General features: G+C 40.7%; 1 protein-coding gene across 1 annotated transcript; it reads left to right on the top strand.

Moving 5' to 3' along the window:
* The first annotated feature begins 198 nt into the window (after window positions 1-198).
* On the top strand, window positions 199-26391 carry LOC141440034 (protein fem-1 homolog CG6966). Its single transcript, XM_074104492.1, has 11 exons — window positions 199-375; window positions 4609-4824; window positions 12484-12646; window positions 16397-16597; window positions 17630-17848; window positions 18892-19084; window positions 19776-19942; window positions 20354-20572; window positions 21282-21547; window positions 22111-22302; window positions 22760-26391. The coding sequence occupies exons 2-11, from the start codon at window positions 4708-4710 to the stop codon at window positions 23006-23008; spliced, it is 1986 nt and encodes a 661-aa protein (XP_073960593.1). The 5' UTR covers window positions 199-375; window positions 4609-4707; the 3' UTR covers window positions 23009-26391.

Raw genomic sequence — 26391 nt, 5'->3', positions numbered from 1 at the left:
TTGAACAACCAACAATAAGTACCTACCATTTATCCATGCTGCAACTTTTAAAAAACTCGTAAGACCACCGCTCGGCGGCACGTCAAATCGATTGTGCACCAAACAGTAATTGCTACACGTTGGAAAGGCAAAAGCTTTATTGCGCAACCGCAGCTTTCTTGTGTAACCTGGTGAAAGACGTCCCACCACTGCAGTTTTGCAACGCGCTCCGACCGGCCAGTTCACTCCGCGCCTACCAACCCGAAGCATCGTCGCTGTCGCTTCACTCTGCTATTAAACTGTGCTATTGTGCTTCGTTGTGTTTTGTTGTGTGCATCCTAATAATATTTTCATGTGGTACGCTAAAGGATTTATTGATTGGATCGCTTGATGTGGGTAAATGGGAAAACCTTTCACCCGACGCCAAACTCTGTTTTTGCGTCGGTTGAGAAACAGTTTTTCTTTAGATTTGTTACATTGTAGGCTGTAAATACTGCCTATTCTGCAGTTAACAAAGGCCCGAAGGCCTCCGTCGTAGAAAATCTATTTCCTGCACGTTTTGTTATCGGTTCATTTTAATTCTGTATCATCCTATTGTTTTAGAAATATTCTTGACCGTGAGTCCGTGACCCTATTAAGGTGGCCTTGGAGTTAAACTAACGACAAATTGGTGTTTACTCTTTTGAACACACACGGTGACATAACTATTCTTACGACAATAAAGTCGTATGTGAAAGTACCGTAACTCAATTGCATAAAAGTCAAAATGTTACGACGGTTGCTCCAGACAATCGCTATGATGTAATTATTATAATAGACACCGGATTATTTTGTAATGTAGTAACATTAATGCGGTCTCGGCATAAATTTTGCAATAATTTTCTGAAAACCAAAATCTGAACCAAACGTAAATAAGCGTGTTAAAATTAATCAGAATTTGTATAAAAATCTACGTAGTTATCGGAATTCGACGTATATAGCGCTATCTTCAAAGATGACATACACTTTCCAGGATTTAACTCTCAACATAATTTACCAATTTTTATTGATGTGATAGTGTGTTTATCAGATCAAGATCGAAACCGGAACGATTTCTATATTTGTCAATCAAATATCCTCATAGACGACAAATGACCATTGAATTCTGTATAAATTTCCTGCACGTTATAGTCAACACATCATTGTTGACACAGTTTATTTACGCGACGACAGAAGATGTGCTCTCGAAACTTGACGGTCAATTATTGACGCAATCCGAATATATTATAATGTCACAGTCATTAGCAGAGTTACCATCACCAGGAAATATGTTAGATAATACTTAGATTCAGGCGTGGAGTTATGACATATCCGTCTTTTGATATTAATATTAATAAAGTAAAATCAAGACGATAAAATGAAACCTCAAAAAGTCCATGAGCTGCTGTTAAGCAGAAGTATGAGTCGTCTGAAATACCCAGAAAAATCTTTATTGAACCCAAAAATGCAGCTCAGCCGTGTAACAAAGTTTTACGAAATGTGTTCCAATAATATAGCAATAACCAGTTCTTCGTGAAGGCTTAGGCAACTCATAAATATAAATTGGAATTTCTGTTGTAAGTAAATAATCTTGAAAGAAATAAGGGTTAGAAAACGATTCTCAGAATAAACATGGTCTCTTCGTAACACGTGTGTATATTCCCCGAGGAAACTGATATTCTTTTAAAAAACTGTCTCACCTTACCTCTTCAATAATGTTATCATAGTAAATACTTATTTGGCACGTATGCGTATTGCGCGATACTTTCTGAAATTCTTCTTTTGTATGCTTATTCAAGCATTTCTGCGCACGCAATCTGAATTTTGCTAAACTACGTACGATTCTAAAACCTACCTTAGTACGGCAGCTACAAGTCGCCTTTTCGTATCAGCAACGGTTTTTGTTTATGAAACTGCTTCTTATTAACCACGTTCTGTAATAACTGTTGAGGTTACGTTTTCAGCGTTCAGTGCATAACAATCAGCGTCAAATAAATCTGCTGATATAGCAAACAATCGCGAACTCTGGTTATCCCGTGTAGTAAATGTCCTGACTGCAATAAATTTCTCTCTAATTGCAAAATTGCAAGCGTAGAGGTTAGCGATTTAATTTATTTACAATAACAGGAAAATGTTATTGGCGTTGTCAGCGTCATTAATGATGCCGGAAGAAAATAAACTTTTTCATTGTCTGTAGAGATAAAAAGTAGGGATTCTATAAAGTGTACCGAATAATTAAATTAGTTCAATTAACTTCAATGTACTGTCAGTCTATTTGAGTTATCGCAGGACTAACAAATATACGTTGTTAGGACTTATTTCTGTCGTGGTAAGATATTTATTATCCTTTTTTTAAAAACATGATAGACCAATTTTTTTGTCGTTTCTCCAGGGCATCCAGGTTGGAATCTCGTTGCACTTACCTTGATTCCCTAATATGATTATCTTTTAAACGTGTGTACATTGTCTAGGAGAATTTAACTGCATTTGACCTGTTATATTCCCTTAATCTTAAAGAAAAAAAACAGGTTTAGATGTTTGAAACTTAGGCTTCTCAAAACAAATTGTTCCTGATTCGTCGTATTCCTGATTCGTCGGATTTTCAATATCAAATGAAACTATGCATTTACCGTGACTACTTTTGTATTTAATATTTCAAACGAATCTTCCTTGCTGATAAACCAAAATAACATGGGACACTCATCGTGGGACACTTCACACCAATTGACCTTGTCCCAAACTAAGCAAAGCTTGTTCTATGGATACTAGACAACGGATACATACTTAAATACATTGATGTACACATTTGTTGGAATCTGATTGTGACTTAAGTATTCAAGTCTATTTCTTACTCAACAATAAATTCATGCGTCGCCTATACTTTCCATGACGTGCTGCAGAACTTCTAAGAATTCCAGTTCTGATTGAAGTATCAACATTTAAAACAGATCAATCTTTGCTCTCGACGATTCTCGAAAACGTGACGCCAATGAAGAGCGACCTCTTTCAATTGAACGCAACGCAACTGATACAATATTGACAGTGCCGCTTAACGCTTTTTTACGATGGTCTTAGTTTTATTTTTTAATTCAGTGATAAATTGTTTTCAAAATCTTCGTTGACAATATGTTTGATTGATGTGAGACACGTGAGGTTGCGTAGTAAGTAACTACTTTTACTTCTAGTATTGACTATCAGTGTTGTCAATATTATGATCTATAATATGATCCTGATGAATATTAATAATTATGTGAACGTGACATGGGTGATCTGCTGAGCTACTCCGAAACTCGAAGTTCGTGTCGTGCGGTCCCTCTGACACTTACACTGTTTGATACGAGAGCGAGAGGGACCGCACGACACGAACTTCGCGTTTCTAGTTTCGGAGTAGCCCTGCTGGGTCGACTGAACCGTAATCTTTTCCTTAAACGTAAATTGTGCTATTGATCACAGATAACAAATATAAATCAAGCTTCTTTTTTGCAAAAGTTTTGGGGATTAACCCATGGCCTGATCGTTTTTTTTTCGCTTGATGTTTTATTCTTTCTACTGCGTCATGCAAGCGGTACTTTTCAGAATCTCCCTTATCATGCTTACTTTATTGAAGGCTGTTGATTAGTGGATCGAGTACTACATCGCACGTGACGGATGTCTCACGTTTACAACCAATAAACAGTCTAATTCACGCTCAAGGTAGTACTCGCTTGCTTTGGTCAAATCCTATTTGTTGATCCCTTACCTATGTATTAATAGGGCTGAAATGTACCTACTTATTTGATATTTAATAAAGGCCATAGTCGAGTTTCCAGGGTAAGTCACACTTACATTAAATGGGCTCGAGTTTTTTTTTGTTAGTACCTCTCATAGTGAAGTGAACAATATTTATGCTGAGTATGAACATCCTACTTGTAACAGTTTTTGACTTATGATTTTTCAAGTTTTTTTTTAATGTATTTTTTTTCGGGATGTATTCAAGAGATTTGCTTAAAATTTTGAAATAATGTTTTTTATATAGATTTGCATCGCCACCCAAAAAACTAATACGTACTAGTTATCATATAAAAAAAAAAAAAAAGATTTTTTTTATGTGGTTGTGAAGTACTGTTAATGCCAAATACCATCTTTAAGTGCCATTTAATAATCAGATATCATTCCTAGAATTTTTTTAGCCACATCATGCTCAATTAGCTGCTAATATTGTGGTTTTCTCTAATTTGCGGTTAAGCGGATGATTGCTTAGATTTGCTTTAGTATTTTGCTTGCGCTATTGTTTGACCTAACATTTTATCATGTAATTAAAACTATTTCCCGACCAATGTCATTGTCATTGTAAAGGATTAATGAAACAATACAATTATTGACCTTATCAATCAAGGGAAATTGTATACAGCCAATTCATCCATTATTTTGACATTAATTACGGCAAGTAATAATCCTCTCGCTACTGGGCGTAAAAGGATGATTTTCACAATAAACCTAATTAGCAATTACTAATTGGTTCATTATCGTAAACCGTTAATTATTTGAATCGCACTAATAACTATTTCATTCTCACTTAGTTTTCTGCTTCACGTTGTACCGGGATGCACACATTCAATAATCTCATTGCAGATTTCTTTTCCACGTTCTAAGTATCTTCAATTTTCAAATACTAGTGCTTGGACTATTGGATGTTCTAAAAGTGAGTGAATAGTGAGTGATGTGGTGAGCATGTCGTCAGCTGTATGGGACCTGGTGCCGGTTCGGTGCCGCTGGATTGAGACCCTGAGGCACTGCGGCAAGACGCTCCTGCGCCGCCAACGGAGACTCCTTAGACGTATCAAAAAGGTAAATGATTACATACCCCTCTAGTTGAAAAATTGTAACATGATATCTGGATTCGAAGATCAGGACGAATTTATCGATATTTCTTACACCGAAGTCCATTCTTTAGTCACAGCCAAAGAAAGTCTTTATTTAACTGGCCAGTCTTAACTCTTAACCTAGTTTAGAAACCATGGAAATACTTCTTTGTAAATGTTTTGCAAGTGACGAATTCTATACAGAGCAGCTTCATATTGCATTGCTCTCTTTACAAGGAATGTGCCCTCATGGCCGAAACGAAATTTGCTAAATAAAATATTGTCGTTATTTTCTTTTGCGGTTAATGTAACTTACGTGTAACTAGCCGCAAACTGAAAAATATTTTTTACTTAGATGTAGTTTTTTTTACGTCGATTGTTAGGAACTAATTATTATTAATGTAAATATTCAAGGTTCTATAGTTTTAGTTGAGAAGCACCTATAGATACAATTGTGTCATTGTCAATGTGTGATGAAACTTCTTACGCGTTTGTTTTATCACTATTGTTTTTGCTTGCTTGACGTGTACTGGTCAAAAGATCATGGTGTATATCATTTTGTTCATGTTTAAATTTACTGTATCTTCCATTTTATCTCCAATATTGTTTTCTGCACAGGCCTAAAGCTAGTTTGAATCATTGTCAAATTACGTGCCACAAAGACACTTAAAATTTAAAATTTTATGTCCACATCCTGAGTTTGAGACCGAGTTGATATTTATTTACATTTAATACACTATTTTTACTAAAGAGACGGACTGCTTGTATGTGTAGTGGGGGTTAATTTTTGAGATTATAATTTAAGGGAAGTATGAAGTGTTGAACGTGTGCGAAGTCGCGGGTGACAGTTAGCATTTCATATATTGCTTTGTGTTGTTTCGTTATAGTTAAGTTGAAGTTACATTATGACTATCTAGACTATCAGATCCAAACACTGCATGATTTTATGATTTGCGAACTAGCGTTATTGTACTCAGATTCTACTATATTTGTGTGTACGTATTTACCATTTAGACATGAGCACGCCAGGCTGACGCGGCGAGGCCCTGGCACGCCGGATGCAATCAAGCAGCGTCTAGATTCATTGGCTGTTTGTTATCGATGCACAGTTCAATGACTTCGGCATTGATGTTTCTATTGATTTCGTAGTGTTCTGTTATGCGGGGAAGGCGATTTGGATCGACTTTTCTTATCTGTATTTGCGACATCGTTTACTTTGCTGGAAAGTTCGTCATCATTATCGTTGACAAGAATTTAATTTGCCACGTTAAGGAAATCCTGGATATTCCTAAACCCTCCTCCTAGTAAAGTATTCTCATCCACATATCCTTTCCCACCTGCCTTACAAAAGTTACAAATACAAGATTCATTAGAACGGTGCTAAAACTTTGTTTTATTTGATTGAAAGGTAATATTCCTGTGGCACGATTAGTTCTTGTCAAATTTTTTGGCTCGTAAGCAAACGCTGACAGTGGCTCACGTGAGCGACACTTCAGCGCTTTTTTTGCAACTTATACTCGTTCTGTAGTCTCACTTGTCTCCATTAATCCATAGTGCCTTGACTTGCGTAGCTGCATCGTTTTCGGCATTGAACCCGTGCTTGCGCCATCCACATCCATGTTATTACACTTATTCATCAGGGAACAATGCGTTGTGAAACACCAGGGCCGAAATGCAGCAAACGTTCATTGTCTCACTCGTACTATTTAATTGCGGATGGCGACGCGCGGCGTCAGTCCTCTCAGTGCTGCGTGGCAGTAGTGTGAAAACGTGATGTGTCCATAGGTGGGTGCGTTTCTGAGTTTATGTGGATGATTTATTAAACGTGATGTGGTGGATGGAAGATGGCTTAAAACTATCTATTGCGAAAAACGGTTCTTGCTGGAGTTGGTATGTTTAAGGATGTAGTTTATTTTTTGGTGGTGCCCAGGGTCTATTGTGCTATTGTATTTTTTTCTTTCTTCTCATGCGTGATCTCCTGATAGCACTTTTTTCGCGTGTTCTTTTTCATTCGCATTAAACGATTTATGATATCGTATACATCAACTTCATTTTGGATTTTGGTTAAAAAATAACATAGAGGGAAACTGATATACAGGCTTGTATTGTCAGTGTGCATCCGGTCTGAAGGACCAAATCACACCAAAACTCCAAAATAGGAGCTAAAATATGACATACACCGGTAGAAGATGGATAAAATTAAACCAAAATTTTGCATACGAAATTGTTATACCATGTTCAAACATCATCCCAGTAAATTTTTATTATGTTACTTTACAATTGTTTGTTATTTACTAAGCCGTGTATGTGTTGTGGAAATAAAGTTTTTTATCTATCTATCTATCTCCCAGTCTATATACGTGCCAATGCTGGGTACAGGCCTCCTCTCAGATGAGAGGACTTGGGCTTTACCTACCTAGTTCCCACACGGGCCCAGTGCGGATTGGGAACTTCACATACACCATGGAATTTCTTCTCAGGTTCGTCAAGTTTTCCTTTACCGTAAATAGGAAAGCGTTTACGTAAAAAAGTTACTTTTATGAAGAAAGCTACTGTTTGACGCGCAGTGCAGTGATGCGCTCTATGTGTGAAAATTTGCTAAAAAAACGATTTTGTTGCGATACAAAGTAGTACCTGGCCGATCGAGCTTCGCTCGGGCTAAAACTCGACAATAAGCGTTTTCCGAAATAAGATCGCAAGCTAGATCGCTTTGTCATCCCCGAAAACCCCCACGTACCAAATTTCATCGAAATCGTTGGAGCAATTCGTACAAATACAAATACAAATACAAATAATTTATTTGTCAAACATAGGTTAAAATGTTGGTACACTGATCATAGATTTGTATCACTATGCTGCGCCCGAGGGCATACAAATATAAATGTCTTGTAGGTAGGCACATTCAGTCATGCAGTAAACTAAATAAAGTCTAAAAAGTTGCAGAACTATCACGCATATACTCCTCCATTGAATATATACGAGAATTGTGTATAAGAATTGCTCGTTTAAAGGTATTAGATAATCGGAGTGACCAATAGTCCTAATGGTCATGTAGCGTGGTTTTAATCGTGTTATTAAAAGTGAAAGCAAGGCGAACTCTGTATCGGTTTTGTAACAGTAATTTACAGAAAATTTACTACCAGCCGTGAGCTAATATAACGAAATACAGGTTAAACCGACTACTTTCCTTTTTTTCCCTTAAGTGAGTTGTTTTGTTCCGCAAATAGCTGCCTGAAATGTGTGTATGCAAATATGCAGAAATTACCGTTCTTTAATTTAACTGTTTCTAAATCTACGTATACGTAGATAGTGCTGACTGAAAAAAAACTGTCTGCATGAAAGAAGAATGAATGAAATTAAGGAGTAAATGTCAAAATCCTGATGTCATGGCACGACACGTTGTAGCTGTGTGTGTAATCATTCACTTCAACTCTCGTGGCACTATCTATATCAAATTACTTGGTTGGAGTTTGAAAAGAATTATGTTGTATGAAATACACAGTAGTAATTTGATATAGGTACCATCTTGGTGCAATTTTCTCAGAAATGTCAACTTTACAGGAAACATTAAATAAACCTGACCTAAACTAAAGTTATCTGAAGATAACACGATTAAAAAAATCCATTTCAAATTATGTCAAATGATCATTATGCATCATTATTTTTTAACTTACTAGCTTTTGCCCGCGGCTTCGCCCGCGTGGAATTCGGTTATCGCGCGCTGTTCCCTCGGGAACTGTGCATTTTTCCGGGATAAAAGTAGTTTATGTCACTCTCGGGCCCATAAACTATCTCTATGCCAAAAATCAGGTCGATCCGTCGCTCCGTTTCGACGTGAAAGACGGACAAACATACAAACACACACACTTTCGCATTTATAATAATTAGTATGGATGTATTTTGACACGTCTCTCTTCTAGATTGTCTAGATACCTATTTTTTGTTATGGATGGGTAAAGCAATATTCTTCCAAATAACCCTCCTTTGGACAGTCGGGTAAAAATAACATAAATACGATCACACAGTAATAAGCGGCGTGCAGTGGTTTCCTTTAGCGTAATGTATAGCACTGCAAGGTCAATGACCTCAACATGCATCCAGCTCGTCGAGTAAATTGGAACAAGTGGACTTGCAGTTAGCGAACAAAGCTAAAAAGGCCTTAATTTACACTACTACCACAGAATAAGTAATAGTACTATGGCAATTAGTGGCATTTTACTTTGTATTTGAGTCTTAATTCGATTGGCAACTGCTAACGACTTGTGTTGTGGCCTAACAGGATAGCAGGTGCAAAAGTTTCCAAGGTAGAACTAGTGCTAGCTATTAAATCTGGTTTGGTTAACCTTTACATGCAAGTAAAAAATAAAACAAACAAATGATAATTACTGTCGATAGAGGCTTAGTCTGTATTGTCTGATGCACTTAGAATCACTTGAACTACTTCTTTCTGTCACGTGATATAGGCTTAGGGAAGAGAGAGAGGGTGCGAGCGTCCGCGCGTTAGGCAATATGACCTCTGAGCTTCAGGTTTTGCCAGTCTCATTTCTATCAGGTAAGACAGCCAGAACCTGCTTTAGGGAGATTTGTATAGTCAACCAATTTTCCTAGGCCACCACAGAACCGTGTCGTAATGACACTCAACGTTATTCGATAATAATGTTATTGAAAAACAAAATTATTTACTATGATAAGGTTCGATGGTGGCTCAGGAATCAAATTGGTTGACTGTACTTGCACAGTCAACGTAGTATAAAACAGTTCCACGTCACTTCTACTTCAGTATAGATAAAATCAGCGTTATCTTTTGTTTTATTAGATTAGATTAAGCGGTGATAAGAGGAGTATGTGATTCACGTTTCCTAGTTTAGTCACGTTTCAGTCGGCGAAAGTCGGTATTTTCACTCTTGTGACTTTAAAATCTGCCCCCTGGTCTAGCAAATCAACCAACTATTGTAATGTATTTTTGCTCTAAAACTACCGTAAAGCAACTAACCGGATATAATAAATTTACAAATCGTGTTTGCCAATGGGTTTAGATTGTTCAACCGTGGTTGCGTTGGTTGCATTCGGTAGAAGAAGTAGTGTCGTTTTGTAAACAATTAAGAAAGTTGTGGCATCAAAAACTATTACCTCACGTATTGTTTCATGGATCGTCGTCGTCAGCCAAAGATCATCTACTGTTGGACATAGGTACCCAAAGAACGCTACATTAACTAGAATAAACCAGTCCTTCACCGCCCCATCATTCGGATATCCTATGGCCTTCACCTGTCCATCAGTTCACTTTGTCGAGGGTCTATCGCACTGCGGATAATTCGATGTTATTACGATACAATCCAATTCCCTACTTATAAAATATAAACAATTCCTTTGCTCAGATAGCTACTTTTATGCAACAAATGTGTTTTCATGCAGATCTTCCACCTCCACTTTATATAGTAAGAACACAAACACAACAATATCCTAACTTACACCACCACCGCAACATCATCTTGAGTTGCTCTGAGGATGAACTCAGATTGAGTTCGAAATGCTTCCGTATAGTTTGGGGTGGTGATGGTTGGGTTTGTGTGATTTGTGCGTTTTACAGTGTTGAGGCGGAGAAGCTGTATGAACACATTTTGTTGCATAGACGTTGCTATCATGTAGGCAAATTACCAACCTAATTGATTTGTGTATACATTGATTATAGACCTCCGCAAAGTAACGCGTGATTCAATAAATATTCCCCATTACATAATGGGCCACGCGACTTAAGTTCACGTTCCTTATAGCCAAGTGCTAGTTCGTCAGTGCTCGTGTTGCAACCGCCGCCGGTTGCGCCATGCACCGGGACGCTTGCCAAACTCTTCGCTGTTATGTGCCTTTAAGATTTCACTTCGCGAATCTTTATTGGTGAAGTGTTGACATGATGCACTTCAGTTGCTTGCATCGCTATTGCTTTTTCGTAATTGTTTAGCTTATGTCTGTGTTTGTCTGTTTGAGTAACGAGATTTGTCTGTGAAATTACAATATTGACTTCTATGCCAGTTACCAGTTTTCACACTTTTAATGGTTCCACTTTCAATTTACTTGATCGTCAATTTGAAAGTGTTGGATGCATGGCGTTCTTTTTTTACTTATTTTGTGTGTTGTCTGTGGTTTCTCGCTGCGGCCAATCTGTACGATATGGTGTTTGTAATTTATTTACGCACGGGGATAACTAACAATGTTAACTCTATAACAAAGTAACTAAAATAAAGTAATAAATAATGTAATTTTTTGTACCTACTGATTTATGGTGTGCAATAAAGAATATTGTATTGTATTGTAACTACTTTGGCACTGAGAATTTGTAAATGATTTGAAGAGAATCGCTGGGATTTCAGTGGTATCCGTTCTGGAAACCACTGATGATGGGCTGACTCGACACAATTTTATTGAACCTCTAACGACATGAGAGTTTTTTAGTACATAAAATGTAATTAAACGGGAAGTTTTGCATAATCCGTAGTCGGACACTTGCCAAGTTTACGCGAGGCTGTTCACCGTTAGAGAAAAACACGTAACTATGATTAGGTACCAAACGGAAGAGAGCGATCGTTAAGTCGTTGATGACGCCGCTTCTATGACTGACCGGTCTTCCGTGAATCCGTGCATGTGATGTTGTTCCGAGATCTTTTTCTGGAAATAAATATTCTCACATTTTATACTCAATATTCTACTTGAGAGCAACGTCCTCATCTCATAATACATAAACCACTAAAATACTTGTCATGCTAAATAAGTGTTATGCTTTTTATTATTATGTTATGTGAATTCATATTATGACATTTAATGTTATGCCAAAATAAAGGCATGTTAACGAAACTTTCCTCTTTACTTTGTGTCTTTGAATCAATGTTTTTCAAAAATGTGTACTAACTTCAGTAGTCTTTTAATTTTTAATTGATCGCCAATCAAAAATAATCATTCTTGGCATTAAAGTAGGTAACTATCGAGATATGTCGGTATGTCCGGCATGTTCCGAACCTGTAGGATTCTTTCTGGGATGAGATACTATTAAAACATGAGAGACCAGAAGCGGTATAATGTATAATGTGCTGCCGCTCGTAATCGCTTCACCCTCGTCTTGTGAAGTGTGAGAGAAAGAAGTGATGAAACCGATTGCGATTGTGTATATTTCAGAATTAAATTATTATTATTTTTTAAATTTATGACGGTGGAAGCATTCTACACTTCCACTGAACGTAGATATAGTTAGTGTTTAGTTTTGTAACTAAGGGACCCCATACATCCCTGTATTATTATTGTTATTTTGTATTTTTTTCTTTAATTGTATACTCTAGTTTTTAAGTATTTTATTTGTAATTATTTTATTAAAAAAAAATGACTGCCAAGTTTCTTGCGGCGCATTCTTCTTGGCAATGATGGTCTTTCCGAAAGCGCTGGTAGTTTAAAAAAGGACGTGTAAAAGTGCCCGTTGCGGCATATTTACTGCAATGAGTAAATGATTTGAATTTGAATTTGTGATCCAAGTGTCTTAGAGTCTAGACAATAAGGTTTCCGTGTACCTATTTCGATAAAGACAGTCAAGTCTATTATAATAAGGAACTGTTAACTTGGTTTCTGTCAGCTGTTCTGACGTTCGCGTCCTCTGTTCCAGGTGTACCTACACAGTTGGCGCTCCGTAGACGAGCTGAACATGTTGGTGGGTGCGAAGGTGGGCGGCGCGACGCCGCTGGTGATCGCCTGCCGGAACGGGCACTATGACGTCGCCGAGTACCTCATTGAACGGTGCAAGGCTGACATCGAGCAGGCTGGCTCCGGTGAGTGGAACATTGTCCGGTTCTATCTACCTTTTTTAGCATAATTTGGTACTTGAGTTTTCTGGGTTGGCCCATATTATATTATTATCGATAGTAGACTTATAATGTAGCTCACTCCTGTATGTTTTTTTTCGCTTTCCGTTTTTTTGTAAAAATAAATTGAAACTTTATTTCGGCAAAACAGACGTTTGGTGAGATTTTGTGCCTTGATCTGTTTGATTAAAAAAAAGAGGTTGTATTGACAGCTGTCAGTTGTCAAATGTCGCGGTACGTATTCTATTTATTAAACCAAGATACTAAAGTGACAGTATCGGCCTAATATGTTTGTAACCTCGCAAAAAGTCCTATATTGATAGGTCAAGAGTTACCTTGTATTGTAGGCTTGGAGCTAATTAGCTGTAACAGACGGACAAACAGACAGGTCAGACACAAGCATGATAAGGCTTCTATTTCTTCCATCGAACCTACAGAATGCTAAAATTATAATGAAATTGTAGGTCGCAAAGTTAAAGAACTCTTATTATTCAGCGGGTTTTGGTCGTTTTGTGGGTTCCGTAATTCCGAGTGATTTTGGGTTTTGACTTTTGTGATTATTCTCCGTACTTGTAGTGTAAGACGATATTACTTGACGGAACTAGGGCAAATTTCCCTTCACAGTTCTATAGGTCAACAGAAAGTAGGTACCCTTGATTCCCTTGAGAGTGTTGAGTGTGTTTTTGGCGGCGTAAAGGGCCGTAGGTATCTTTTTTTTACGTTAACTTAGAAGTTTGAGCTTTCACAGCTTCAAGAGATTGTAGACCTGTGCCCTTAGTGTAAGTTTTTGGTTACAAAATACGTCTCGATCGCGTTCGCGTTAAAATCTCAATTTGTATGGAAACACGAACAGCGCCTCTAGCGGAACGTTTGCGATGTTCGTGTTTCCATACAAATTGAGATTTTACGCGAACGCGATCGAGACGTATTTTGTAACCGAAAACTTACACTAGGGGTACTGAGTATGGTTTCCAACTCTATACCTCCACGCGTTTCCGAGATAATAGGTCTTGACAGACACTACAGACAGACGGACAGCAAAATGATCCTATGAAGGTTCCGTTTTTACCTTTTGAGGTAGCTACAGTACAGAACCCCAATAACACAATTATTTAAACGTTTTATCGTACGGAACTCTCCACGCGAGTGGGACATGCGCTTCTCCGATTTTTTACTTCTATTGTATTTTACTAGCTCCACGTTTTTAGTGTTAATATATTTCATTAATCTGTTGGTGATACGTTTTACCTACGCTTTCGGCTGATCCTAGAAGTAAAGATACAGTTAGTTTTTTTGAAGTCATATTTGTGGAAGGTCATACGCAATACTGTTGAAATATATGTTTATGTAAATTTCTAGCCTGTAAAATTTAGACATGTAGCCCACGTAATTTATGTTTTTTTATCTATATATTACTAACTAGCTTTTGCCCGCGGCTTCGCCCGCGTTGAATTCGGTTATCGCGCACTGTTCCCTCGGGAACTGTGTTTTTTCGGGATAAAAAGTAGCCTATGCCACTCTCTGGCCCATAACCTATCTCCATGCCAAAAATCACGTCGATCCGTCGCTCCGCTTCGACGTGAAAAACGGACAAACATACAAACACACACACTTTTGCATTTATAATATTAGTACCTATGGATTTACTTTATTTTGCGAGCTATAATAGTTTAGAGAATATGTTAAGTATCTTGCGGCGTATTTTCCTTGGCATGATGGTCTTTCTGAAAGCGCTGGTAGTATAATAAAAAGTATCATACGAAACAAAATAAACTTAGGTAGGTAGGTATCTGCTCTGAGTTATGTCGGTATACTGTAGACTACTTTAGGTACAGTCGACATCAGACATTTCAGAGCGGCCATGGTGATCAAATATATCGAAACATGAACTCTAAAACCTTGTTAATAGAGTGAATGTTCCGATATTTTTCCCCGCCTTGGCCGCTCCGAAATTTCTAATGGCGACTGCAGGTACTATCAGCCAAATATGTGGTCTACCACCCTAAAGTTGATAATCGTTCGCATGTCACAAAACAATAATGCCAATAGACGTGTCTGTCAACTTGAAAGTTCGACTTTAGCGACATATTCATTTGATAGGAACTTGTTTAAAAATTGATAGACCACTTATTTGGCCGATGGTATCTACTTCTATTGCGGAAGCAAATTTTTTACTGAATAACTCTCTTCTACGTGTTTTCGGTTGAACATTGGTGCAAACCTTCATTACGACTTTCTTAGGAAAATAGTGTGGTCGTGTGGTGCTGCGGTTTCTCCCTTGCCTTCCACAAAGCAGTTCTAAAGAGTCCGGTGTTCCTTGTTGGAAATGGAGAGCTTCCCTCTCTCACGTCAGAGCGCCTACTCCAAAGTTCAAAAATCGAAGTTCGTATCGTACCGTCTCTCTCGCTCTCGTATTAAATAGTATAAGTGTCAGAGGGACCGAACGACACGAACTTCGATTTTCGAATTTCGTAGCATCCCTGCAGATGCCTTATTGTCTAACGCACTTGGAATCACTTCTTTCTGTCACACACACGGTGCAAGATGGATGAGATGGTGAATGAGATCGCGAACGTCGGAAAGATAACACGGGCACAGGTCCCTTAGTCGCTTTTTGCGACACTCACGGGAGGTGTCCGTATATTCTAAAACCGGAAACGGCACGGCATGAATAGCTAGCAGCTAGCTAGCTAGTGTAACAATAAAGCGGCGTTTAAATTAAATAAAAAACATCCACGTACAACCGCTTACGTACCTTTGTCTATTAATCATTGTTCTCGGTAATGAATGACTTTAGTTACGCACTTTCCCTCCTTTCTCAGTGCGTCAGCCGCTTGGCGCGGCGCCATTGTGGCTAAACGACAGCACTTTTACAGCGACAGAAATATCTTTTGTTCGATTCAGAACGTTTTCGATTCGCTCAATGTAGGGTACGTTGTGAGTAAACAAATATTGTTTGCTTTTGGTTATCGCCTAGTTATCGCAAAGCAGCTTGAAGAACCTATTCGTCCATTTCTCCGCGCTTTTCCGCATTCGCCTTTTTGTATAGTTTTGTTTTCGTAATTTGGACAAGTTGGTTTTATGCGTGTTTTGGTCCTTATTACATACGGATGGGAAAGCTTTTAACTCCGAAACTACACCGTTCAACGCTCTCTACTTTCTTTTGTTAGTGTTGTTAAGATTTCTAGATGGCTAAATGCATGCTGCCATTGACGCGTCAGGTCAAGAGTAATTTTGGTCATTTGGCATCTGGCACACGTAAATGCCAGCACTCGTATCTCACGAATACGGTAACTTATCCCCACTTCCTTATTGCATTAGTTCACTTTTGTTGAGTTAGTTCTGTACTTAAATCGTTAACTAAATAAGTTAATTAAATCGGACTCGATGCGGAAACCACTTTTATTTTTAATTTTAAAATGCCATCCTAGACAAAAAAAAAGTATTTTTATGTCAATATGCAGGGCTACGTTCACTAAAAAAATTCGATAACACGCGTTGGCAAGCATCGATTACAAAAAAATAGATAATAGTTAAATTAAGATGTTATCTTCACCATGCTGCAGGGCTACGTTCACTAAAGAAATTCGATAACACGCGTTGGCAAGCTTCGATTCAAAAAATAAATAGATAATAGTTAAATACCCTAAGATACCTTACTTTGTTATCTTCACCATGCGCTGCTCCCACTATAATTGTCATGATCGTCCATTCCAGTGACATTCGACGGCGAGACGATAGAGGGCGCGCCGCCGCTGTGGTGCGCGGCCGCAGCGGGCCACCTGCCGCTGGTGCGGCTGCTGGTCCGCGCCGGAGCCAACGTCAACTCGACCACGCGCACGCACAGCACGCCGCTCCGCGCCGCCTGCTTCGACGGCCATTACGATATTGTTAAGTTCCTAGTCGAGAATGGAGCCGGTGAGTTCGATTGAAGCGTCTTTAGTTTATACACTGTATGGATTCAGGAAGGCATTTATTTGCGGAAGCACATGTTTAAAATCTTGGATAATCTTGTGAAGAAGTGCGGTCAAGCTACGAATATGCAAAAAGCCGAGCTTGCGTTGAATATTTGAAAGCCTGTAGTTAATTTTCCCGCCTTCCCTCCGCTGGGAACGTGTTTATTTATTATTTATTTTATTTTCACCTCTCTCCGAAGCATCATCAGCATATGTTGACACTCCGACGGTTGGTCGAAGAATTGTTTGCGTTTGAGTACCTAGTTAATTTTTGGTTACCAATTGGAGGAAGGGCGGGAAAATTAAGTGCACGATTACAAGCTCTTAACTTACCCTAGACCTTATCCTAGGGGTCTGCCACGAACTGAAAGCGGGAAGCGTTTTCTCTCTTCATTGCGTGTGCTGCCAGGGAAGAACTGGGTGGCGAACGTTTCAGCTTCGCAATGGACAGAGAACATGCTCGCCGTTCAGTTGGCCGCTGGCGTCTAGTTCGCGACCTATGGATACTCGTAAATTTCAACCCAAGGGGTCTTTTTTCTGTTCACCCCTCCTTCGCACTTAATCCGAGCAATATGGATTCACCACAAATGGATGGGTGATCTGGCGTAGCGGAAGTGCCTTGAAGTCTATTGGTACGGGCCATTACATTCTCACATAATGTGTTCCATTGTTTCAACCTCCTCCTCTTCGTCATATGTTATATAAACTTCATTGTCGTGTAATCATATTTGCCGATATGTACGAACTAAGCGACCCGTAGACGCCATCGTTCGTGTCTTTGTCTTAGTGAGAAGACCACTATGCTTACTCCACTTTGTATGCCGACTGTCGCTGTTTCTTATAAGGAGCACTAGCTGTCATCACTTGCTCGTTCTCTTCCCTCAAGACTTAACTGATTGGAGATTGGGTTTCGACCTTGACCAGTCCGCCGCTTTATTTACCAACCCTCAGGCAAAAGAATGACCGATTATTAATTTGCACCATCATATTCCAGACATAGAGATAGCGAATCGGCACGGACACACATGCCTCATGATAGCATGCTACAAGGGTCACATCCGAATAGCCAAGTATCTGCTGTCTCTCAACGCTGATGTCAACAGAAAAAGTGTCAAGGGTAACACCGCACTACATGACTGCGCGGAGAGTGGCTCACTACACATACTCAAGATGCTGCTAGGACACGGTGCCACAATGGATGTCGATTCATACGGTGAGTTTTATCCATGTTTGGTTAATTTCCGACAAGGCTTGAGTTTCAAGCTCTGGGTGAAGATAGCTCTGAGATCTTGAACATTAATGATATTGGGAGGTCGTTCTTCGTTTGTATAGAAAAGTTGCAAGACTTCCACAGGCAATTCGAATGTCCAAAGTATCGCAAATCTCCATTTAATTGTAATCAAGTTTCAATTAACATAACATTACATCGAGGATTAGTCGAGGAAGTTAATATACAGTCGAGTTCATAAACTTCTGAGCAAAAATTTCATCAAAAATATCTGAACAAGACTATTGTTAACGTGTAGAAACGTGTTCAGATATTTTTGATCACAAGTTTATGAACTCGACTGTACGTAATAAAAATAGCAACAAAATCGGTTCACCTGTAATAAAGAGTCGACTAGAGTGGACTAGATAATATCCTCTGTTTTTTGAAGTTTGTTAAAGCAAGGAAAACATGAGTTTGCTGTTCGGATTTAAACATTTACAATGCCTTAAAATATTACAGCTTATTTGTTAGGTACTTAAGTTATAAATAACTGACAGGTGTCAAATAAAAAAATGACAATGTTTGTAAATAAGCAAAGGACAATAAAATTAGCCGACGAATCATTTGCCTTAACCTTACGATTGTCTTGTAGATTTTCGGTGTCAATTTACGATGGACTTTGCAGCCATGCCGTTATTGTATTTCTTTACAATTTTAACCTCGTGAGTCGTCGCATGCTTTATAAAGAACAAATTAACACTAAATAAAAATAACAGCCGAATTTACTTTATAAATCACAAATTTTTCATTGAAAAGAGAATTTTAAGAATGTTGAAAATGTTGTTACGACTCTGGAGCGTTAGGTCATAAATATTTAGTGCTTTATTGATTTTATTGTATAAATAAGAACCTAGAAAAGTTCTATCTAGCCGTTCTTTTGAAACCTCACAGCTATGCTGCGTGATTCTGTTTTCGGCCAAATATACTGTCACATTTTCAGTTCTATAATCATCCGCATCAATGAAATCGTCAACGTACATTTCCAGGCATGACCCCCCTCCTAGCGGCGTCTGTGACCGGCCACACACACATAGTAGAGCACCTGATCAGTGCAGAGAATGGACTGGTGACGCGGCAGCAGCGGATCGATGCGTTGGAACTGCTCGGGGCCACGTATGTGGACAAGAGACGGGACATGGTTGGAGCGTTGGCGCTGTGGAAGAGAGCGATGGACGACCGGTGAGTTTTATTTAGTGATGAGACTATCTTTTTCGATTTGGGTATTGTCTGTTCAATGCTAATCGTTAAAATCAGTCAAAATAGGCTGACGCAGCGTAAACACGGTGACGACTCATGTATTAACTTTTTTTTCTCGTAACTTGCAAACCTGTCATCTCAAAAGATTGACTGTTAATCAAAGTTAGGTAAAGGATTAATTTAACAGAGATGAACGTGAAGCAGATTATATATGTCTAGAAAACACTTAATCGCAAATATACGAAAACATGAACAGTATGAAACTCCTGTAAATTATTACAGCATGATTTTGTTCGTTTGTCAACGATAAATCTCAGTAGGAAGAAATCCTACGCCATAACCCAAAGTTCTTGGCAGCTTGTGGACAAGGATTTGCTAAGGTTCTTTTCTTTTTGTGGCGATAATGAGTGTATATTCCACAAGATACATTTATTGCAATTTTTCTGCAGTTCCCAACAGTTTCCTAGATGTATCCGACTATTATTATATTAAGCTTTTCATGTCCCTTGCTGAGCAAAAGACTCCCAACACTTCCTCTGCTTCCATGTGAACTGCAAGCAATGTGATGACCAATCCTTCAAGAATAAGTACGAATAGATACCTAATCGTAGGCCTCCACTGGACAGTTATTCCGATCCATGTATCATGCTTATTTGTTAATTTTCCGCTTCAGATTCCCAACAGACGGCAGTCCTCCAATTCCGAAGCCCAAAGACATACCCCGCATAGAGGCGTACGAGTGGGCGGCTGAGCCCTGCGACGCGGCGGCATTGCGCGAACTGCTGGCGGACCCCGATGCCATGCGGATGCAGGCGCTCGTGTTGAGGGAACGGATCTTAGGTGAGTTCCGCAGTATGTCAATTACCGCCCTCTTGGTAAACCGCAGCGAGTCGTTTACGTAGACGATGTTATACTGTCATCACATCATTCAGAGCTGATTATACCGCTAGTCTAAGTACAGGGACCGATCCGACCCGTCCTAGATAAAAATGCCTTTGAACAGCTTAGCCGTTCATGATGAGTCGTTCGCAATAGTCTACTTGTTTACACTATTACAGCCAAAGAAGTGGTGAAAACGATTGGGATTTCAAGTGCGTTAGTCAAAAACGCTTCCGGTTTTGATAAGCATTGTATTTGAGAAGCAGGTTTTGGTGAGAAAAACTCCTTCAAAAACTGGAAGAAGTTGGCTGAATATTGGATCGGTCCTTGCGTAGGAAACCTGAGGTTTATGATCTTGTTTTTTGCGGGCAGGTCCGGCGCACCCGGACACGTCGTACTACGTGCGCTACCGCGGCGCCGTGTACGCGGACGCGGGACGCTACGGGCGGTGCCGCGCGCTGTGGCACCACGCGCTCGACATGCAGCGCGCCGTGCTGCCGCCGCTGTCGCCGCTCACGCAGTCCAGCCTCTACTCCTTCGCGGAGCTGTTCGCGTACATGCGGGCCGAGCGCGCCCGCCCGCCCCACAGAGGTCAGTGCCCCCCCCCCCACATGCAGCGCGCCGTGCTGCCGCCGCTGTCGCCGCTCACGCAGTCCAGCCTCTACTCCTTCGCGGAGCTGTTCGCGTACATGCGGGCCGAGCGCGCCCGCCCGCCCCACAGAGGTCAGTGCCCCCCCCCCACATGCAGCGCGCCGTGCTGCCGCCGCTGTCGCCGCTCACGCAGTCCAGCCTCTACTCCTTCGCGGAGCTGTTCGCGTACATGCGGGCCGAGCGCGCCCGCCCGCCCCACAGAGGTCAGTGCCCCCCCCCCCACATGCAGCGCGCCGTGCTGCCGCCGCTGTCGCCGCTCACGCAGTCCAGCCTCTACTCCTTCGCGGAGCTGTTCGCGTACATGCGGGCCGAGCGCGCCCGCCCGCCCCACAGAGGTCAGTGCCCCCCCCCCCCACATGCAGCGCGCCGTGCTGCCGCCGCTGTCGCCGCTCACGCAGTCCAGCCTCTACTCCTTCGCGGAGCTGTTCGCGTACATGCGGGCCGAGCGCGCCCGCCCGCCCCACAGAGGTCAGTGCCCCCCCCCCCACATGCAGCGCGCCGTGCTGCCGCCGCTGTCGCCGCTCACGCAGTCCAGCCTCTACTCCTTCGCGGAGCCTTTACGTATCTCCTGATTTGATTCGACCCCGATTATAGCCCTCTCAGCCTTATTCCTTTCTGCCTACCGTAATCAAGCAAATTCCATTTGCAGGTCGCATAGTCCCCCCCGTGACCTTCGAGGACATAGACCCGGTGTTCAAGAAGGCCCTGTCGGAGATCCACCGCGGCATGGAGCTGCTGCAGTGCAAGCTGCAGGTGGACCGCGAGCAGACGCTGACGACCCTCCAGCGCGTGCTGGTGATCGCGCTGCACCTGGCCGCGCTGCTGGCGCGCCTGCTGGACGAGCCCGACTGCGGCGACCAGGACCGCACCGCCATACACCAGGCGGTCTACTCGCTCGTCAAGCTGGATATCAAGGTCAGTGGGGGGTGCATGGACGCTGGCTCGCTGCACTGTTAGATTCACTATCGGCACTGTCAAACTAGTTGAACGTGCTATGGTCAATTCTTGGTGATAGAATGATATCCGCCATGTTGAATCCAGAAAACAATGTCAAATTATTGTCTTCATCGTCGTCAGTTGAATTCAAATACGTTTGGCGTTAAGTTGTAATCGATGCCGAGCGTCCATATAGTTTTTGTGACAGTTTTTTTTTATTCGACTGGATGGCTAACGAGCAAGTGGGTCTCCTGATGGTAAGAGATCACCACCGCCCATAAACATCTGCAACACCAGGGGTAATTACACCGGCTGTCTTACTTCGCACGCCAAAACACAACAGTGCAAGCACTGTTGCTTCACGGCAGGATTTAGCGAGCAAGATGGTGGTAGCAATCCGGGCGGACCTTGCACAAGGTCCTACCACCTGCAAAAGTTGTATAAGAAGGGTCAAAAAAGGCGAGTGCCGTGGGTTAGGATGTGAGCGTAGCGAGGTCTCTTTTGCCGTGTTAGTGATTTGCGTTTATTGTGTATGTGTTCAGGTGCGGTCGGGTCGCGGCGCGCTGCACGTGGCGTGCTCTGCGGAGGCGGCGCGCGCGCGCGGGGCGTGGCTCGCCGCGCCGGGGGACGCCGCGCCCTGCGCCGGCGCGCTGCTCGCGCTCATGCTGCGGCTGGGGGCCGCGCCGCACGCGCGCGACGCACGGGGCGACACGCCGCTACACCTCGTGTGCAAGGTACGGCCGCCCGTAGGGGGGGGCGAGCGGCGATCGCGATCATGCGAGCCCGGATAAAACCCATGATCATGATTTTTCTCAGTTTATTTTCTTATACTTTTATAGAACACAGTAGATTAGGTTAGGTTAGGTTTGTTTTATTAAAGTTTCGAAAAAAGTATAGTTTCAGAGAAAATCTTGAGTTGAATAATGAAACAGTTTGGCAAATGAAACATTTGGGAATCGGGAGTTGGGAAACTGAGAACCGTTTTGACCATTTCTTTCCCTTACACAGTATAGGATGAGAGTGTAAAGAGCGCAGATCTTCAGACAATACAGCAACTGGTTAAAGCCGCGGGTTCACGGTGAATGCAAGCCGCTGCCAGCCGAGCCAACTGGAGGTCTACGGGGGAGGCCTATGTCCAACAGTGGCCGTCCTACGGCTGAGCTGATGTGTTAATGAGCCCGTTTGTTCCAGCTGAACCCGTGCCCGCCGGACGTGGTCCGCGAGCTCCTCGCGCACGGCGCCCACATCGACACAGTCAACTACGACGGAGAGACCCCCGAGGAGATACTAAAAGCCTCCAACCAATCCCTCTCCTCCATAGTCAACCCCCTCAAATACACCACGCTGAAATGTCTCGCCGCGCGCACCGTCAAAAACTACAAGCTACCTTACAGACATGTCGTGCCACAGTGTCTCCATGCTACTATTATAAACCATTGAGCTGTTAAGGGATGCGTGGGATGCGATGTTGGGTTTGAAAAATTGAACTGTTATAGCGGTGTTAGAGTGACGATACTTGTAGCTGTTGCTCGGTCTACTTTCTGTTGCCAAGAGCGTGGAATAGAAGAGAGGTTGGAAGGGAACGCCGTCTTTGGCATAGATACCGACTGGGTAACCACCCCTTCACCCTCAGTTATTCATGATAATGGATCGTTCACAATCAAAGTGAAGTAAAACTTCCACATTTTTAATTGTAGAGTGGCCATGCGCTTAGAATAATTTTATAGTTTTTTTTTTCAACATGACGACCATATAGCCCAATGGTTAGAAAACCTATGATGGGTTCGATCCAATTTGCAGGTATTTGTATGAAAAATACGAATGTTTGTTCTCGAGTCTTGAGTGTTTAATAATACCCATAACGCAAGCTTTGCTTACTTTGGGACTAGGTCAATTGGTGTCAAGTGTCCCGTGACATTTATTTATGCCATGCTGCTTTGGTTTGACAGCTGATAATGTTACTTCATCTAACATAGATCTAATTATAAAGCTAACAGATGGCACAGGTTCTGTTCAATTGGACCCTTCTAACCTCTTTCTTCCACAACAACGGCGCTACCACTCTGTCAACTCCTGCTTGGTCTCTAAACTGTGACTGTCTTTACTCGTAAACTAGTAATAAAAGAACCTTGATGTATCAGAGCCGGCGTCGCACCCTTACGTACTGTGGCGTACATAAGTATATTAGTCATTCTTATCGTCCGCTATTAGTGACCAGGAATTGATCGGTTCGTTGACGGACCGGTTTTAAAATAGCTTCTCTACTTTGCCCGTAACGTTGCCGGTATCTGCAGTAAATTAGGAATTTTGCCATTTTTAAACAATAAAACATTGAAATATCAATAATAACTAGTTAGTATTCGGAATGACCTCGGGTCTTTTAGCCTGATTTTTAGTGTCGGAGTCCTTTTGGGCGCTGGGTGGAAAGGCTTGCACAGAACTAAGTATCGTTTTAAAAAAGCTTTTTTTCAAGATCTGTCCTGTTTTAGGCTCAAGCCTTTTTTAACGCCAAAAGGCTATACTTTAGTAGCTCTAAATGCTTTTTGAGAGTCATTTTGAGAGCATTTTTGAAAAGGACTTTCTTACAATTAGCCGAATAGGTTTTATAGTCACTACTTTTGAACCTACCAGGCTCCTTAGGCTAACCTAGTTGGGATTCTGCTCTTAATTACGATGTTTAGGCTTTTAGCCTTGTACGCGTCAAGAGTAAAGGCTTGAAAGGGCTAAAAGTGTCTAGTCTATTGCAATAGTACCAGTAATGCTTGAGCGTAATAGAAAGGGCGATTGTAGAGAAGTTAACAATGTAATGTAACTAAAGTAATTTTAACTCGACGATTTTGATTGTGATTTATTTGAAGTAAGGCGTACGCGCGAGTGTTTGTACATAATATGTTTCTGAGGCTACTCGATTTTCGTACACTTTCAAATACCCGTTGCACAACGGACGATTTATTAGTCCCCTGTGTAACGATACTTTGGAACTGACTGTGTCACACTGCGAAACTGCACTGATGTTTTTTTTTTTATTAACACTGTATTATCGATTTTGAAATTATTCGGTTCGTATTTTTTTATTATAATTTGTATAATATTTTTCACAGCGGGAACATGGTTCACATAGTAGTTTTATCAATCGGATTATTTATTTATGATTTTGCGCTGCAATATTAGTTGATTTATACGAAATTACGTAACAGTATCTGGTAATATAATGTGATTTATGTAATATTTTTAACTTGTGTCTAATATCGCCATAGGTCGATGTCTAGATATTTTTAAGATCATTTGTACATATATTAACTAGTATCTGTCTTTATATAGTCCACAAGACATCGCATTTCTAAAAAAACTTATCAGATATAAAATTACGGAATGTATTCGATACAAGAAGCTACCATTGTTACCTGAAATTATGGGCTTGTACACAATATGCGATTTGTTTTGAATTGAGACAACAGAAGCTCATTTCCTATCAAAATATTGCTCAATACTCTCGTACTAAACAGTTATTGGAAATAATCATCTTTAGTTCAATCTTGCCGTAATTCTAAAGCACGTATGACATCTTCTTTACTTTTGGTCCAATAATCTTATGTATGCTTTTCAGTTTCGATTATAATATTGATGATAACTTCTTCTAAAACAAATCGTACGTATTGAATTCAATTCGCGGCAGCTAATTTATTATAGCTCCGTGAATAAAGTCATAAATTATTTTTAATCCAGTTAAAATCTTATTCTATGTTTTTTTTTAATATCCGAAAGGCTAAGGACTAATTTAGAGGTAACGCATTTAAAAAGAATTGTACTTTCACTTCAAAATGGCATGTTACAAGTGTTAATGTACTAGTCTACGGACATTAGTTTTTTTATTCAATAATGGTTCTTTGACGCGTGCTCCGTCTCTTTCATACCCGGTAAATTGGGGAGGGATGCTTGCCTCTGGACGTGTAATTCGGCGTCGACTAGTCCTCAATTTAGTACATTATTAGTCATCTGTGTCGATGTCAGCTTGAGTGAAACGGCTAGCACGAGTTAATGCTGCCTTCTTTTTCCGGTGCACTCCCAAAGTTCAGTAACACTAAGAAATAAGCGAGAAATTTAAATGGTTACGTCGGGAATAGTGCAAATTTGCGTAACTACAAACTATGGTGTTAAAAACGCCGTAAAACAACCCGTAGTGCAGATACGCGGTATTTATAGCGATAGGGTAGATAGGCGAATTTCCACTGTCACCAACGATAAATATATTTTTGTGAATTGTAGCGACTTCTAGCGCCATCTAGTTATTAAATAAAGAAACTGCTACATTCTACTCAAGCGTGATGCATACAAAGTTCAATATTTTTCCTTCGGACTTCGGTCCCCAGGCATAACATCTGTCTGGGGAGAGATCCCTTATAGCCTATCCCCCCCCCCCCCCCTAATGATTGTTTCCTCTCATCTAAAAGGTTCTGTCACTAGAGCGAGCTCGTTTCATCGTTGGCTGTGGACAGACATACTATACTCATTTCGGAATAGCCGTTAAGTGTACGCAATCATCGAATCATTAAAATTATATATAAATTCTAAAAACAAATTAGAATAAGTAGATGATTAGAAATTAATGATGTTAAAATTGGTAATTATATTTAGATGGATACCGCGACCATTGGAACTGAATGTAGATACAAATTAATGGATATAATAATAGTTATTGTGCTGCAGACAACTGTTTATGTTATTGCGTGTTTCTCATAGTATATTTTGAACTTAGTATACATACTGCGTGATTACGTACTAGTTATTTTTTGATGATATTAATAAAAATGCTTTAAAGTGAA

The sequence above is a fragment of the Choristoneura fumiferana genome, chromosome 21 (assembly GCF_025370935.1).
Source record: "Choristoneura fumiferana chromosome 21, NRCan_CFum_1, whole genome shotgun sequence".
Taxonomy (NCBI): Eukaryota; Metazoa; Arthropoda; class Insecta; order Lepidoptera; family Tortricidae; genus Choristoneura; species Choristoneura fumiferana.
This window is presented reverse-complemented; position numbering and strand designations above follow the sequence as displayed.

Coding starts and splice junctions, on each gene's coding strand:
- LOC141440034 (XM_074104492.1), top strand. CDS start 4,708: ATGTCGTCAGCTGTATGGGACCTGGTGCCGGTTCGGTGCCGCTGGATT. Junction 19,085..19,775: donor AAGAGAGCGATGGACGACCG/GTGAGTTTTATT, acceptor TTTCCGCTTCAG/ATTCCCAACAGACGGCAGTC. Junction 20,573..21,281: donor CGCCCGCCCGCCCCACAGAG/GTCAGTGCCCCC, acceptor TTCCATTTGCAG/GTCGCATAGTCCCCCCCGTG.